This window comes from Natator depressus, chromosome 5 (genome assembly GCF_965152275.1).
Source record: "Natator depressus isolate rNatDep1 chromosome 5, rNatDep2.hap1, whole genome shotgun sequence".
Lineage (NCBI taxonomy): Eukaryota > Metazoa > Chordata > Testudines > Cheloniidae > Natator > Natator depressus.
This window is the reverse complement of record NC_134238.1, coordinates 124,036,849-124,054,310: the sequence shown is the minus strand read 5'-3', so window position 1 is coordinate 124,054,310 and position 17,462 is coordinate 124,036,849. Positions and strand designations below refer to the sequence as shown.

The window sequence follows — 17,462 nt, the reverse complement described above, 5'->3', positions numbered from 1 at the left end:
TGCTGCTCTACATGTCACTTCTCTTCCTCCTCTTGTTGCTGCAGGATTGTGTATACTTTTTGAATGTACTTGGACACTTACAGCAACTAGCTGAAGAGTTTCCACTGTATATAGTCACAACTGACTGGCACATTACAACTTGGATACTAGAAAAGCGTGAAAGGCAATCTCCCGTCCCTTCTTTGTTGCCTCAGGATAACTGTTTTGAATGGAGATAGGAGTATTTCCAATAAGTCCTCTGCCTGGGCTTCAGATCACTCCTTTGGGTTACAAAAATACGTCCGCTTCCTTTCTCTTCCCTGATTTAGTCTCCCTTTCAGATTCTCATGCACTAGCACAATGTCAGCATGTGAAATCTAAACATTGCAATGGAGACACTTCATACGCTACACTAGTCCAATAATTTAAAAGCTCTGTTCTTTCTGGAGTTGTACTCCTATGGCTTTCTTCAAAGCAATCTTCCCAAAGCTTTCCACCCCAACTAGTCTACAGATCGTTCTAATGGGAGCAAACAACCTAACCAGGATTAAGATGTAGCTTTATAACAAGTTATAAGATGGGATTGCATGTCAGCAGGGAACTGGCCTCTCACCCAGGATGTCCCTTTCAGTTTCCTATTACATCCATATGAATTATAGATCTTACAGCCATCCTGCCTTCCTCTTCAACCTACTAGAAATGTTTGCACTATTGCCCATTGATGCTATACGAATTGTTTGCAAAGCTCAGACATGAGACTCCCTTTGTAGTAGGTGTAACAAAGTATTTAAAACAGGTGAATGTGCTGCTCCATACTGTGCAAGGGAATACAATTCAGAATCCTCTTGTAGCTTTCTACAGGCTTTCAAGGATTTTCAGCTGGCAAAGGATCTTGACTCAATGCTCAAGCAGAACATCCTCATTTAAGAGTATTTCAGACCTTAATTTTACACTGACTTGATTGTACCCTAAAGGCAAGAGTGAGGCACAGTAACTAATCTGTATATGGTTTACTTTCGGCTACACTTTCTGTGGAAACATAAGTGGCAGACATAAGGTCTAGAAAAAACCAGGGTGATTCTGCTAACCTGAAACCAAAATGTAATTAAGGCAAGTTTTTCTTCAGAAATTGAAAATACTTCCATTTCGAAAAAGGAAATACCAGTACTCCATGATAAAGACCAAAGCTGATATAGATACTTAAGGCAGTGCATGGCATTGTGCCATATTTATGCTTGACCTCAAAAGTTAAAGATACATACACACAGAATTGTGGGAAACCATAACAAAGTAGCCTTTACCAGATTAAAGTTTGAGGATTCACTAATGCACCATATATGTTTAAACAATTTTTATTATGGCAAGGTTAGGCCTTTACCATAGGTTGCCATAAATTCAAATTTGATTTTAAACAGCAGTATTAAATTTTAATATTTGTTTCATTTTTTTCCCTCCCTGTTCAGAACAAAATCTGAAGAGGTGGCCATAATGCAGTTTCTGGATGGAAGCTGTTCAGGCTTTTTTCTGGTTAAAGTTTACTGGTACTTCGTGTCTGTGTTAGGGGTCCAGCATCTGCCACAATTCACGGCAATAGTGGCAGAGTACCCACCCAACTGCAAAACTTGGACCTCTGTAGCAGCCCTGTAGAAATCACTCACTTCTTCCCAGTCTGACACTCAGCTGGGCACAGCAGGGATGCTGGTGATCAGGACCACCACAGGGAGGGAAGGAAAGGGATCAGCTGTTGGCTCTAGGAAGGGACTTGCTCTCCTCCCCTTGACCCCAAACTGAGAGTGGAAAAGAAAGTAAGAATCCATGCAGTCCCTCATCCCTGAAGGAAAATGGAACCTGGGCAGGGTTGTAGCAGTTCCTCTTCCCTGCTAAACCAGACCTGCATTCACCTGCACACGGGATCTAAACTTCCGAAGTAAGGTCTCCTGATTTCTGCTGTGTATCTCACTCCATTTCTACAGCAAGCTGGAATGTATTTCAAACGTTCAAACAGGGTTTATTTAATTGATTTCTAATTCCCTTGTTCATTCACTGGAATTTTAAAGAACTATTTGAATGCATCTCTGCATTTCCATTTCAGGACCTGTGCTCTGCAGAACTCTATGGGAAGAGTAGACTGAGTGCAACTCTTAAATGATCTAGTAATACTCGTGTTGAAGGAATGGGATATGCAATTCAACCAAAGGGGATCACTGGGTTGAGCTGAACTTAAATGTTTCTTGCCCCCAAATGCATTGGACTTGGAGCTACACACAGCATGGCTCTCCTTTGAAGAGAGGCAACATGTACTGCTTTAATCAGCAGATCGCCCTGTATTTTAGCGTACCTGTTTTCTTAGAGAAATGTTTGCTCCTGTTGGCTTGGCTGGGCTACTGTTGCCTGATAAGACTTTTACCAAAATCTTAGAAGGCAACTGTTCTGCAACCCACTGCCTTCCATGGGGTCACAGGTGGGTCAAAGTTGGCCTGCATAACTTATCACTGGCAGTAATGTGTGATGGAGAGAAACCTGGCTTCAGCCTTGGTGCCCAGGCTGAGTTTGCAGGGCTGTCTCCTTACGATTAAAGGCATCACTATAGTTGACATTTAGCTTTATCTATAATGGGGTGGGGATAAGGGAACAGAAGCATTACTTGTATCTTAACAGCTTGGATTTCAAAACCAAATTGAAGTACAACACTGTACTGAAAGCCCTTGAATTTGCTTACTCTGGCTGTGAAAAGTATCAAACAGGAAACTTAACTAGACAAATGGCTGTCTTGCCACAAATGCTGATTAGACTCTATGCCAGGCACATTAGTGGTAATCTTGAATGATAGAAATGGCAGTCCTAGAATACAAAACCCCATGGAGGAATGCAAAAGCACTGTTGAGGCAGGGGAAGGGACTCTGGGGGAGAGTGTACAAACTGGGATCTAAGTAACTGATGTCTGGTCTTGGTGTCTACAAACCATAATCCTCAACCTCAGGAAGTGGGTACTTTAAATATCTATGCCCATTTTACAGATAGGAAATGGAGGAGGTGACTTGCCAAAGGCTATACATTGAGTCACTGGCAGAGTTGGGACCAGAAGCTAGTTCTATCAAACCCTCATCCTATATTCTAACAACTATACTGCTTGTCCCAAGTCTGAGCAATTCTTAGTGCCCTGGAGAAATGCCTCACTCAGTCTGAATCTTGAATATAATAGAATCATAGAATATCGGTTGGAAGGGACCTCAGGAGGTCATCTAGTCCAACCCCCTGCTCAAAGCAGGACCAATCCCCAACTAAATCATCCCAGCCAGGGCTTTGTCAAGCCTGACCTTAAAAATATCTAAGGAAGGAGATTCCACCACCTCTCTAGGTAATGCATTCCAGTGTTTCACCACCCTCCTAGTGAAAAAGTTTTTTCTAATATCCTACCTAAACCTCCCCCACTGCAACTTGAGACCATTACTCCTTGTTCTGTCATCAGCTACCACTGAGAACAGTCTAGATCCATCCTCTTTGGAACCCACTTTCAGGTAGTTGAAAGCAGCTATCAAATCCCCCCTCATTCTTCTCTTCCACAGACTAAACAATCCCAGTTCCCTCAGCCTCTTCTCATAAGTAGAGTAATAGTACCTTGTGATTCTTATTTAAAAGCAGTTACGGTATTCTGTATGGTTTCAGAGTAACAGCCGTGTTAGTCTGTATTCGCAAAAAGAAAAGGAGTACTTGTGGCACCTTAGAGACTAACCAATTTCTTTGAGCATAAGTTTTCGTGAGCTACAGCTCACTTCCACAGATGCATACTGTGGAAAGTACAGAAGATCTTTTTATACACACAAACCATGAAAAAATAGGTGTTTACCACTACAAAAGGTTTTCTCTCCCCCCACCCCACTCTCCTGCTGGTAATAGCTTATCTAAAGTGATCACTCTCCTTACAATGTGTATGATAATCCAGTTGGGCCATTTCCAGCACAAATCCAGGTTAGCTTCCCCCCACACACACACACACACACACCACAAACCCACTCTCCTGTTGGTAATAGTATTCTGTATGTTGCAGAGATGTTAAGGTGGGGACAAGGGGGAGCTGGTTTAAAATATCTGCAGCAAGGAATTTCCATGATCGAAAAAACATACCCAATTTGGTTTTGGTCCTCTTTTTCAGCAGAGAGAAGTCAGTGCGCTAAAGACACCCCAATTAAGAAACCCACAAGTCCAGCAAGTACAGGTCAAATGGCTGCAGCAGTCATTAGCCCGGAAAGACGGTAAGTATCTAGTTATTCATGCCTATTGCTGATTTTTAAACTGGACTACCTTAATCTTCATATAGACTAGGAAGGCTTGTTACAACAGCACCTACTCTTTCATTGTCTCGTTTTGTTTTTTTTTTAAACCTCCTTAAACCCCTTTCCTACATAGTAGGAAAATATTAAAGGCAGAAGAGTTTAAAATTACACACCTCAGTAGTCTTGGACATATTCCTGTTTTCCATAATTACAAATTCACCCTTATTCCACTGCCCCAGAGGGCAGCTGTTTTCTATATACAATTCCATTTAAATCCCAAATGACTATTGAATGGTAATTCTCATAGCATCCTCTTAGTCTCAGTTTAGCTATAATGTATTCCACTTGTCTTTCTAAATACAGAGCTGGGGTCTGGTAATACTTTAGTGATGCATCTGAAATGACTGACTTTCAGGCACTGAGAAAATAGAAGGCCTATATATATATATATTTTTTTTTAATCTCTTAATGTGTCAGGTGTCGCTCAGTAGACATGGATCTTAATCAAGTTCATGTGGATAGCGGCCAAAAGAAGAAAAGAGCCAAAATGTTTGGAAGTCTGGAAAGAGGCCTGGATAAAATGATCACAATGCTAACACCAGGCAAAAGGAAAGGATCCACAAGAGATGGCCCAAGGAAATTGAAGGTAAGATTGCTAGGATATCTCCTTTATTTAAAGGAGATGGATTCTCATTGGGAAAGTCAATGATGTCTCCACATCACTGTTTCGAACTTCAGTTGTCTGAACTGTGTCCATTCTGCCTCTACAATAAAGTACAGGTGCCTTTGCAGTATTGCACCAAATCTACAAAAGCCCCACTTATTGCCAAGGGCCTCTGCTAGTCATGGCTCAGGCTAGGTTTGACCAACTATTTCAGCCAGTTAGTTTTGTGGAAATCACTGCAGTCTGCGTCTCTTCCAGCTGATCTATACTTGTCGTCCTATAGGGAATGCAGCTGCAGTCAGACAACTCTGGATCCTGCTCAAAATTCATTCTTGCCTGCAAAGTGTCAGGGTAGCACTGGTAACCAAAACCCCAAGCTGGTATAAACGCAGCATCTTGATATAAAAGCCTTGATACGAGTGGCCCTATCTGAAAGTAGCTTATGACAGCTCAATGAAATCTGATCTGTCTCCGCTATTTAAATCCTCAAGGGGAGATCGTCTCCTTGAGTGGTTATAGAGGAAGTTAACAATGACAGCGACTAGAGTCTTTGGAATCGAGAGAATTTGGACTTAATGAACTGACTGTCCCTAGGTTACAAAAGGGTTTCCAGTGCTCTAGGGCATTATAGAAATCAAATGTCTTGGGAAGTGTATATCTTAAATCTTATCTCCAACTAATGTATCAAAAGTTCATTAGGTGTCGGACTGTTTAGGTATTGCCTGTGAGCCCAAATGAGGGGCTTGCTGCCAACATACTCAGTTGTTTGTCTGATTTTCAGTCCACTCAGACTCTTGATATTGGCAGCCTCTCTGGTTCTTACTGGTTTCCAAGCAGGAAACCTAAGGTGAGGTTGAAGAGATTAGAGAAATGTTAAACTATAAATCTCAAAAATGCTGTTGGGATGCCTCTTGGGCTCTTAAGACCCAGAGGTATCTGGGCATATACGTGCTTAATACTCTCTCCAGGAGAGCTTATCCATCTTTTGTATTGTAGGGCTTTTGGTATATGCTACCATTAAAGCACTAATATAGTATCACTTAAAGGTAAACTAAAGGACAAATGTGGCTGAATTCCACCAAACTATCATAATGCCAATAAACGTCAGTGGCGCGGTAATGGACACTTGCGTGTATTAAACAGTGACTTGTACAAAACCTATTTAAAGAGTGGTGGTGCTGCTGCTGCATCAGAAAATTCTGCAGCTTATAATACACCGGAAATTTCATATAAATAGAGCATGGAGAAAAAACTGTCTTGATTCGTAACTCTGGAAGTGGTGAGGCTTTTTTGAGGCCTAAAACAAGTCTATTCAAATAAGTGATGTATGTCTTTAGCTGGCTAATTACTTCTTGAAGCACCTGCTGACTAAAAGCTGGTTATTGTCAAGAAAATGGCACGTAGGAACAGCTATCCTGGGTCAGACCAAAGGTCCATCTAGCCCAGTATCCTGTCTTCCGACAGTAGCCAGTACCAGGTGCTTCAGACAGAGTGAACAAAACAGGCAAATCGAGTAATCAATTCCCTATCATCCACTTCCAGCATCTGGTAATCAGAGGTTTAGGACACCCAGAGCATGGGGTTGCATCTCTGACCATCTTGGCTAATTGCTATCAATGAACCTATCCTCAATGAACTTAGCTAAGAATCTGGTTATAGTTTTGGCCTTCACAACATCCCCCATCAGAGCTTCACACAATGCACAGTCAACCTGTGGAAAAGTACTTCCTTATGTTTGTTAAACCTGATACTTATGAATTTCATTAGGTGACCCTGGTTCTTGGGTTATGTGAAGGAGTATATAACACTGTCAACGCCAGTCACTATTTATTTTATAGACTTCGATTATATCCCCTTAGTCATCTTTGCCAAGCTGAACAGTCTGTCTTTTTAATCTCTCCTCATGTGGAAGCTGTTCTATAACCTTAATCACTTTTTGTTGCCCACCTGCTAACTGTAAAAGCTGGTTATTGTCAAGAAACTGAGCTCTAAGAATTGATGGAACTGGGGTTAATGAAGTGCTATCACCACATTCCAGTCCAGAAAGCTTTTGCCAAATGGCACTGGTAGTATTGTCAGTCATCCTCTGACAAGTCCAGCACATGCTGGGCTATGAGCCGACTCATCTGATAGGAGTCCAGACTGCACTAGGAATACAGAAACTTGGGTACTAGCAGGCAAGTGCATGCCAAGTCTGTACTCCAAATGTTGCTGCCATGGAGTCCATTTCTCAGGCCTGCGGTACCTGCAAAACTGCTAGTGTAACTTTGAATGCTTTGGAGTAGAGCAATGCAAGATACTCAATTTTAAAGTTCCTGGAGAAGCTTTGCCAGTGAGTTGGCTTCTATTAGATTTCATCTCTAGGCCTCCCATTTCAGACTCACTTCCAGTTGCTTCTTGGTAATCTAAAGGTAATCTTTTAGGACATAGACAAAGTGCTTGTACAGCCACCTTACAGTTGGTAGGAATAATACTGCATACAGTGTACCCAGCTTCTATGTCTAACGTGTGGCTATAGGAGCCTTTTGAAAAGGGATATCGTGTCTATATATAGACACAAGTCCCTTATGTACAGTGGTAAAACATGTAAGCTAAAATGGCTCCAATACTCCAAGGGTGAGTTTCTGTACTGTGCTGCTTAGAGGCATAGTACACAACTTGCAGCCCAGGGGAAGGGTCCTATGGTGGCTTTAAGCCACTTCTTTTTCCTGCCCCGCGCGCCCCCCCCCCCCTTCCCATTCTTGGGTTGTTCCAGGATTGAAGAGTCCCACCCCCGCCAAGGTAACTTGGATCCCAAGTGTTGTCTAAGTTATAGCAGTTTCACAGGTTGTCCTATGGGCTACAGCACTGCTCCAAATCCCTGCAGTGCTGCAAGTTGTGGCCATTCCCTTGACAGGCCACCTACACCAGGACTTGCAATGAAGTCTTCTTAGGACAACCTTAGGGCTGTCCTCCATGGTGCCTATACCAGGGAATCCTGCCCTGCCATATACAGGGTTTTTTTGGGCCCCTCTGACACTCTGGGCCTTTTGATCCAGTGTAAAAGGGCCAGAGCAGGGATGAAGATCTCGCCCTTCTCCCTGATAACAGGGAGAGTTGATTTTCCTCAACGCTGAAGCTTCTGTCCGTCTTGTAACAATGTCTGACCTTGAGACGCTGTTGGAACAAAGCATTCCTTGTTGCTGTTGCTTAGTTTGATTACTTCAAGTAGTGTCCCTATGAGTGCTCCACTTCAGGTGCAGATGCACATCTCAAGCCCCTAATCAAATTTTTCCATGGGTAGTGTCTGTTCAGCCTGCGCATGTGCTCTGCTACCTCATGCCACACACCAGGGGTACATAAGGCTGCCTGGGCAAACTGCCCTCAGTTCCTTCTCTATCACCTCAGCCTGAACCAGAGCACTAGCATGTCTGCCTTGAGTGTGCCTCTGTGTTGTGGTGGTGGTGGTGGTTAGTTGGTATTTCTATTAGTTTTCATTGTTACTATCTAACTAATTCTATTGTAGTGAGAGGTTTGTGTGTGGTTTATCCCCACCCCCACATTTCCTCACTCTTTTCTGGGAAGCTTATTCAGCATGGCTGGGCATGCCTGGCTCACCAGGTTTCAAACAGTGCCTCTTGTTGGGAGGCTATCCCAATCAGCAATGGCCACTTGAAGTGTATCCATTGCTTGCAAGAATCCCATATCTCACAAATGTAAGTTTTCACCTGGCTCTCAAATCCTAGACCCACTGTACATCTGTCTCCAGACAGATCCAATGCCCCTTTGATGTCTGCTAAAGTCTCCCTTAAGAAGGGGAAGATCTCTGGTTCCAAAGAGGAGCTCAGTCTTGGCAGCTGGCTCCTTGTGGTGGAAGAGATTCCGATCTTTTACTAAGTCTACTGTGTCAGAGACGTTGAAATCTCCACACTATACCATGCAGGCAAGACTCTTCCTCTGGTACCAGCAGAGCAGGGAGATCCTGGAGTATTTCAGAGAAGCCTGGCTCCAGCAGGTACCTGGTATAGCCTACAGGATTAGGAAGGTCCAGGATGTGCACTTCTCTAGATCAGCTCCATCTGCATCAGTCTTACCAGTAGTGTCTTTCCACTGAGCTCTGTTGGTACCAACAAAATTGAAGCACCAGACCTTTGCTGCTGGTGCCTGCATGCTCCAGACCAATGATACCATCCACTTCAACTGCTGTCGGTACCAAGAGTACCTTAGGAATTTTGCTACTCCAGGGACTTGTCAGTGTTTGAGCCAGAGTCCCCACTGCTTATGAGTACCAGACAACTCTGTACAGAGACCAGGGTCTCAGGATTACCATGGCTTCCCAGTGCTGCAGGATTCTCTGCCCTCTTCTGTTTTGGGAGAGGTCATAAAGGAGGATGAAAGAAACAATCAGTCTCCTAGTCAGTGCAGGATTCCCCTCTCCATTATAGAAACCCATACTTTGATAAGGACTCTCATCCACCTCAGGGATGGTGGGATTGGTCCTGGGTCCTCTCCTGTATGGGCCTCCCCAATGTCCATAATGGGATCTTTGGATGGTGGTGTAGCAGCAGTTTGCTGGACACCTGCTCCATTGCACTGGGAGACTAGGGTGACGGTCACCTCAACCAAAACCTCAGCACAAGGAGACCTTTGAAGAACAGGACGGTAGGGCAGGCAGAATCATAGAATATCAGTGTTGGAAGGGACCTCAGGAGGTCATCTAGTCCAACCCCCTGCTCAAAGCAGGACCAATCCCAGACAAAGGCTACTCCTCAAACCCCTATTTTGTCTTCTCCAGACAATGCAGTTATGCTTCTACCATCAATGGCCAATAATTGGTCAGTTCCAGGACCTTGTCAAGAGGGTGGCTGACTAAGCTTCTCAAGAGGTATCTGGAGGATGACTCTCAACACAAGCTCCTGGCTGTTGCTAACTGCAGCACATCTATCTGGGCTGCATTGCCCATTAATGAAGTATTTTTGGATCTAGCAAAGACTGAGGCAAACTCCTGCAACCATCCCACCAACTAATAAGTGACCTGATAAGAAATACGTTCCCCGAAGGGACTCAAAATTAGTTTCCAACCCTCACCTAATTCCCTGGTGTTGGATGCTGTAAACAAGCAGGGTAAACAGCATTACTCCAAGCCTGTCCTTTATCATAAGGGCCAGAAGAGGTTACCCCTTTTTTGGATGAAAGGCGTACTCATTTGTGAACTTCCAATTTCAGATCACAAACTATCACGTGATCGTGGCCAAGTATGACTTCATGAATTACAATAAGTTTGCAACCTCTACTGAACACCGTCCACAGGAGCTTAGAGAACACTTCCAAGCCATCATTAAGGAGGGTCAGAAGAGCCAGAATCTCTCTCCAAGCATCCTTGGATGCTGCCGCAAGGTCCATCTCCACAGCTATTGTCATGTGCAGGGCACTGTGGCTCCAGTTGTCCTGGTTCCCTAGAGAGGTTCAGAGTACTGCTGAGGACCTCCTATTTGATGGTCAGAAGCTCCTCCTGGAGACTAGGGATGAGTCCCACACATGCTGAAGGACTCCAGGACCACACTGAGGTCTTGGGGGGGGTGGGGGGGGTTAATATACCCCTACAAACAAAAGAAGATTTAGTGGGTCTCAAACTGCCTAGAGATTGCACCTGGGACATTTCTCTGGCTTTCACAGAACCACCATACCTGCTAGAAAGACCAATTCCACAGCAAAAGAGCTGCTCAACCTCTTTCAGCAAGTACCCAGTCATCACTGAAACAACTTTGATGGGTTGGCCAAGGGCTTGACTCCTCCCTCAGTTTGCAAGCTACAGCCTTTTGCCCACCTTCCCCATTTCTGGACCCCATTTCCAATAGACCTGGTAATGTATTACAGACAAGGGGGTCATGGAGGTTAGCATCAGACTACACAATCCTCTGCATGTTCTCCCCCTTCCTCATCCCTCTTCAGGGACCCCTCTCATGAGACTATACTGAGTCAAGAAGTTCACTCCCTCCTTTTTATTTAGGAGCAATAGAAATGGCCCCATCCCTCACAGGGGGAAAAGAAGGACAGAGGGTGGAAATCACAAATTTGATCTTCTATGACTAATCAAAGAGTGAAGTCTCAAATTCAGGATGGTAACTCTGGCAGCCATCTTCCCTTCTAGAGGCAGGAGCTTGGCTGTCAGCCCTTGACATACAGTATGCCTATTTTGCCTGTATTGCTATATGGATACCTACATATTCCCATGGGCATGAGCCATTTTACATTCGGAGTACTTACCTTTGGCCCTAAGGGTGCTTTCAAAGGCTCTAGAAGGAGTAGCTGCTTATCTTTAGCAAGAAGCAATTCTAGTTTTCCTGTATCTCGACAACTGGCTATTCAAGGACTGAACTTCCACCCAGACACCTTTCTCTTCCAGGAATTTGGTCTCCAGCTGAACATTAAGAAATCATTATTAGCCCCTATAGAGAGAATACAATTCATAAGGGTATATTTGGATTTGTTGGCAGCCAGGGCCTGCCTTCCCACAGACAGATTCATACCTGTTGCCAAATCTGGTTGGGACAATTAAGGAAGCCCTGTACTACAGTAAGGAACTGTTAGCAGCTCCAAGTCCTATGGCAGCTTGCACCTTTGTGACTGAGCATGTAGGACTATGCCTCCACTGCTTTCAGGGTTGGTCAGAAGAATCTGTTCCTCAGCCAGAGACAGCTTGGACAAAGAGGTCACAGTTCCCCTTGAGGTGAAGAACTCCCTAGACTGGTGGGGAGGGGGGAGGGATCAATGAAATGTTTGGTCTGACCAGCTCCAACAATATCTGACAACACACATCACTGAGCGCAACTAGGATAAGGAGCACAACTTGGTACCCTTACAACTTGGGGCATATGATCACCTTTGGGTGCTCCACTACCTGCCCTCCCTCCCTCCTGCTTTGGACTGGTGGTGGTTGGATGCTCAGAAAGAACTGAGGGCAGTTTGCCCATGCAGCCCTATATACCCTGGGGGTGCAGCACATGGTTGTGTAGAGCAATGGTTTTCAAACTGTGGGTCGCGACCTGACACTGGGTCGCAGCGGCTCTGGTCAGCACTATCGACCAGGCTGTTAAGTCCCATCAGCGGTGCTGCCCAGCTGAGGCAGGCTAGTCCCTACCTGTTCTGACACCACGCTGCGCCCCCGAAGTGGCAACAGGTCCGGCTCCTAGGCGGGGAGGCCACGGGGCTCCATGCGCTGCCCCAACCCCAAGCACTGTCTCTACACTCCCATTAGCCAGGAACCAGTCAATGGGAGCTGGGGGGAAGGTAAGCAGTGCCTGCAGATGAGAGCCTTGGGCAGCTGCTTGCGCATCTCCGCCTAGGAGCCGGACCTGCTGCTGGTCGCTCCCAGGGCGCAGCGTGGTCCACAGTGCCCCTGCCTCATCGTCGACCAGGAGCTGCCCAAAGTAAGCCTGAGCCCCCAAAGTCCCTTCCTGGACCCCAAATCCTTCATCCCCAGCTCTGTTGGGTCACTGGCATCAACAGTTTTCTTCAACTGGGTCACTAGGATTTTTTTTTTTTTAAACCACTGTTATAGAGCACATGCACAGGCCAAATGTATGCTGCTAACAGGAAAACCACCTCTAATCAAGGGCTTGAGGCCCGTGGTGCGTCCTTAGGCAGACATCCCTCAAACCAGTTACTGCATAAGATGTGTAACCTCTTAAGACATCCATTGCCACAGAACCTCTGGTGTTTGTAAATATTAAAAACAAGTTTGTCTTTCTGATTGAGCTTATTACATTTTTTTTTTTCAGGCTCATTACAATGTGACCACAACTAAACTACTGAATCCAGACCAGCTATTGAATGAAATAATTACCATCCTCCCAAAGAAACATGTTGACTATGTACAGAAGGGGTAAGTAAAGTGTCAGGCAAAACTAATTCCAGCTGGTCTTTGCCCAAGTAGCTAGTTCTCTGGTTTTGCTAAAGCAAAGCATTCAGCTTCATTCCCCTCTCTCCCTCACACTGCCTCTTGTTAAATATTGTACCTCCTCTTAGACCATATGAGACACATCCATGTAGTAAATATTGTGTATCTGATGCCAAACAAATGTACCCGTAAAATTCCTTAACTCTCACATACGGATGTTAATAGTCAATATCCTGTGCTGATCTGTCATGCATGTTGTAGCAACTTGCTTGAAAAGCTGAGCAAACTGAGCTAATCCTATCTCTTGTGATTTCATTGACAGCAAAGACTCATTCTGATACTGTGCTGTTAGCTGAGATAAGACACTTTAGTGCTATCATGATGGAGATCACTGTGACCTCCATATAATACCACTTAAAATACTATAAATCCTAGCTGACGCAATGTGAGCCTTACTACCTGTCCGTACAATGCAAGCCATTGAATAGATGTGCTTTAACTTGCAGGGTCTGGTGGCTAGGGAGTGCTCTATTCCTGGTTCTGCTGCTAACTGACACTGGTCAAAAGACTGTATGTGTCTATACCGAAATTTCCTAGTGTTGTAAAATGGGGATCATAATTCAGGTAATGCTAGGTTTTGTTTATAAAATGCTCTTCCCTTCTTGAAGGGAAGGCATTTAAAAAGATCCGCCTCCTCGTATAAGTGTCCAACTTCATGTTCCAGGAAGATGCATTTAGCTGCATTAAAGTGACAAACTTCTGTGACCTGGTGATTCAAAGATCAGAGCTTGGTCTTTCACTCCTCCAACTGGCAATAGATGATCTGTAGTTGGCCCTGTGCAGTGCTGCATCTGCAGAGAGTAGGATGGATCAATTTCTCTTCATCTGGAAGATGGCTGCAGTCTGAGCCTAATGCAGGAGGCTGGAGCAGCCTCACAAGAGGGATGTTGCTGTCATATCTGCAGAAGATAGTCTGACTAGAGGAAAAATATAAAATCATCCCCACGCTTTCTATTCTTCGCCATAGATCTCAATTCCCAGGAGAGGCAGGCAGCAGTTCTTGTGGCTAGGGAGCCCTTGTGCTCTGCATTAACATTTGCAGACAAGGTATCCTCTTACAAAAGGGAACTAGCTTTCATTTCGCCTAACCTTGTTTTGAGCTGTTTGCCCACACTGCTGAATCTCAATGTGCTACTTTGTGTGGGAAGTATTAATTGTACCCACTTAAGCTTTCATGTTGCTAACCTTCTGATGAGTATTAAAACAACTCAATGACTATTCTATTTCTCCTTGCCTTGTCTATGCAGCTATACCCTGAAATGTCAAACCCAGTCAGATTTTGGCAAAGTGACAATGCAATTTGAGCTAGAAGTGTGCCAGCTTAGTAAACCTGAAGTAGTGGGTATCAGGAGGCAACGGCTTAAAGGCGATGCGTGGGTCTACAAGAGACTAGTGGAAGATATCCTATCTAGCTGCAAGGTGTAACTGATGGAGGATTCATATCCTAAGTAAGGGTGGTTTTACACTGCTTCACGCTAATTTTTTTTAATCATCTAAAAATTGTTCGAAGAACAGATCTGTTTTTAAATATATTAATTTGTAAATAAATGTGACAAACTTATCTGTCCTTGTCTCTTAATCATGTATCTTTGTATATCAACTGTCTCTAGATGTCCCTGTCTCGTATGGGTATGAACTTTCAACTATTTGTATTCTGCAAATGTAATTTCTTTCTGAAATAATAAACATTTTATAAATATATTAAGATGGGCTCCTCTCTTGGGTATAAAATTAAGGTCCAAATAAGAGTTGTTAATTTTCTAATACCAAAAATCTTTACAATGTCTTGTCTTAAAGTACATGTTGGGCAGAAAACAGATGATGATTCGTTTGCATAATTCTTTTCTTGTCTAAGTAGGATTTATTGAGATCGTTAACTAAGTCACAGCTGTGGTTACCGTTTAAACTATATGCTCATATATTGAACAAAATAGGATTGACTTCAATAAATGTTAAGCCAACAATGCTAGGATTTAAAGTATTAAACTCATAAAATTTTATTATGGTAATTCATTACTAGGCCTTAGTAATGGCTAACAACTGTGTGCATGCTTTCTGATCCTGGAGTGATAGCACTTTGAAGCTTCGAGCTACCTCGGGGATTCCAGTAACTTCTCCATCCAAGCTGATCTAGAGGTATTTCAGACCGGTGGGTGCAGAGGCAGTAACTAAGCAATTCAAGCTGACATTGGGGACATGGCTGGAGTCTTGGTCTATGGATACTATTACTATTCAAACATGCACAGCTGGTTAAGCAAACCTACAGGAGGCTGAAGTTTTTGGTAGCTGTTGTGGCTCAGTAGTTATAAGGTGGCAGAGTTGCACTATTACAGACAAGGAGGGTGAGGCAATACCTTTTATTGGGTCAACTTCTGTGGGTGAGAGACAAGCTTTTGAGCTTACCCAGAGCTCTTCAGGCAGATGTTGCCTTTACAGTGTGTTGCGTTAATCATTACTAAAGGGTGAACTGATTCTGTGCTACCCATCCCTGTAAAATACCACATAGAATCATGGTGATACAAGTCGACACTAATTTAAATCCAAAGAGCAGTGGAAAGGAAGAATGGATTTGTTGGGATTATGTTTTTGCAAATGCACACAGAGCAGTGCAAAGAACTCTGCTAAAATGTTTTGTAAAATACAGAAAAGTGACAGTAACTAAGCATTTTAAGTAACTCTTCCTGGGCTTCCCTTTACATAGCCCTGCATATCTTACACAGCTGCAGCCTGACCTTGAGCCAATCAGACCTGGGAGAGGGAGAATATTAAAGTTACTAGGTGCTTCCTGGTGGATGCAAGACCAAGATATAGTTTCTATAGAGCTGTGTCAAAAATCTAGAACACTCCTACAGACAAGATTTTTCTATGACCGCTCCCCAACTGGGGTGTGCCCCCTGGGGGGTGCAGAGGAACACTGAGGGGGTTGCCATGACCCTTCTCCCCACACACCCATTTCCTGGAGCCACAGTCCTGCTTCCAGTCCCAGGGAGTGGGGTTGCAGACATGCTAAGGGGGGATGAGGTAAAAGGTTTAGGGACCACTGTTCTGACATGCTGGTAATAGCTGGCTTGCTTCCCTCTGAGCATTGAACAGACTATCGTTGATGCAGAAGTGTTTGGATATAGACTCTTCATTAGTGTTCAACTATCCCAATGATGCATTCTCTTTAGGCTATGCTACACATTCAAACTGTCTGAAGATCAGAGGGAAGAATGCCTTGCTATGTCCTAAAGCAGAGCAGCATAGATGGTTCTGTTGAAACACTACCTTGTGAAGTAGATGTTGCAAACTACAGTTTACTAGTATGAATATTTTCATATGAAGAACACAGGCATAGTCTTCCCACCTCCCATAACTCTTGAACAAAACCTATTTAGTATTTCAAAGACTGAAACACAAACCTTTTGAACAATCTGAATTATTGTACGCTAACAAGGCTTGTCTAATAGTCTTCATAAGTGCCTAAGAGCTGCATGGATGATTTAGAATAATATAGAACTTCCGCTGTCTCCTACATTTGTGTGTCAGATTTCTGCTTCTCAACCCACATTCTACTAGATAACTTTATGAACGTACACCTGGTCTTTAGAGCATGACACTCTAGCTGCACTTGCTGGTCATGTATCATGGTAGCATCCAAAAGCCCATTGTAGGTGCTGCACAAGCATACATGGTCCTTGCCTTGACCTTAACCTAAGTTTAAAAAGTGTAATAGGTGATGAATCTAACAGTCAAGTTGTCCAGGATCATGTCAGATTTTCTAGATGAGTACTTTGCTAATTCCTCCTTAACCTAGCCTACTTGGCTGACTTCATGTTGGTGTAAGAACATGTGAATCTTCAGTGATTTGAAGGTCAGGGTAGTGGCCCTGAAACATGACCCTATGATGCTGGTCAGATGCAGAGATCTAGCAGAGGGCGATTGTGACAACACAGTACTATCATGAAGGCTTTAAATGAAAATAATTTGACAAAACTCAAACCAGGGTCCTTGGACATGAACTAGTTTCCTGGTTGACGGACTTGGTAAAGGAAAGGTAATGGCATAGAGAATACACTTTAAAGTTTGCAGTCAATACCAAGCTGGGAGGGGTTGCAACTGCTTTGGAGGATAGGATTAAAATTTAAAATGATCTGAATAAACTGGAGAAATCGTCTGAAGTAAATAGGATGAAATGCAATAAGGATAACGGCAAAGTACTCCTCTTAGGAAGGAACAATCGCGTGCCCACATACATAATGGGAAATGGCTGCCTAGGAAGGAGTACTGCAGAAAAGGATCTGGGGCTTATAGTGGATCATAAGCAAAATATGAGGTAACAGTGCAACACTGTTGCAAAAAAAAAAACCAAACACAACCCCCAAACAAACCAATCATTCTGGGATGTATTGGCAGGAGTGTTGTAAGCAAGACGTGAGAAGTAATTCTTCCGCTCTACTCTGTGCTGATTAGGCCTCAACTGGAGTATTGTGTCCAGTTCTGGGTGCCACATTTCAGGAAGGATGTGGACAAATTGCAGAAAGTCCAGAGAAGAACAACAAAAATGATTAAAGGTCTAGAAAACATGACCCATGAGGGAAGATTGAAAAAATTTGATTTGTTTAGT

At 43.7% G+C, this 17,462-nt stretch overlaps 1 protein-coding gene across 1 annotated transcript in view; it reads left to right on the top strand.

Annotated features, from left to right (window-relative positions):
* MELK (maternal embryonic leucine zipper kinase) overlaps window positions 1–14,387 on the top strand; it is a 39,382-nt gene extending 24,995 nt beyond the window's left edge. Inside the window, exons 15-18 of the mRNA XM_074952147.1 lie at window positions 4,133–4,232; window positions 4,731–4,899; window positions 12,678–12,781; window positions 14,104–14,387. Of these exons, the coding sequence (XP_074808248.1) occupies window positions 4,133–4,232; window positions 4,731–4,899; window positions 12,678–12,781; window positions 14,104–14,281 (551 nt within the window). The 3' untranslated portion in view covers window positions 14,282–14,387. The remainder of the gene's footprint in view (window positions 1–4,132; window positions 4,233–4,730; window positions 4,900–12,677; window positions 12,782–14,103) is intronic.
* The last annotated feature ends 3,075 nt before the right edge of the window (window positions 14,388–17,462 follow it).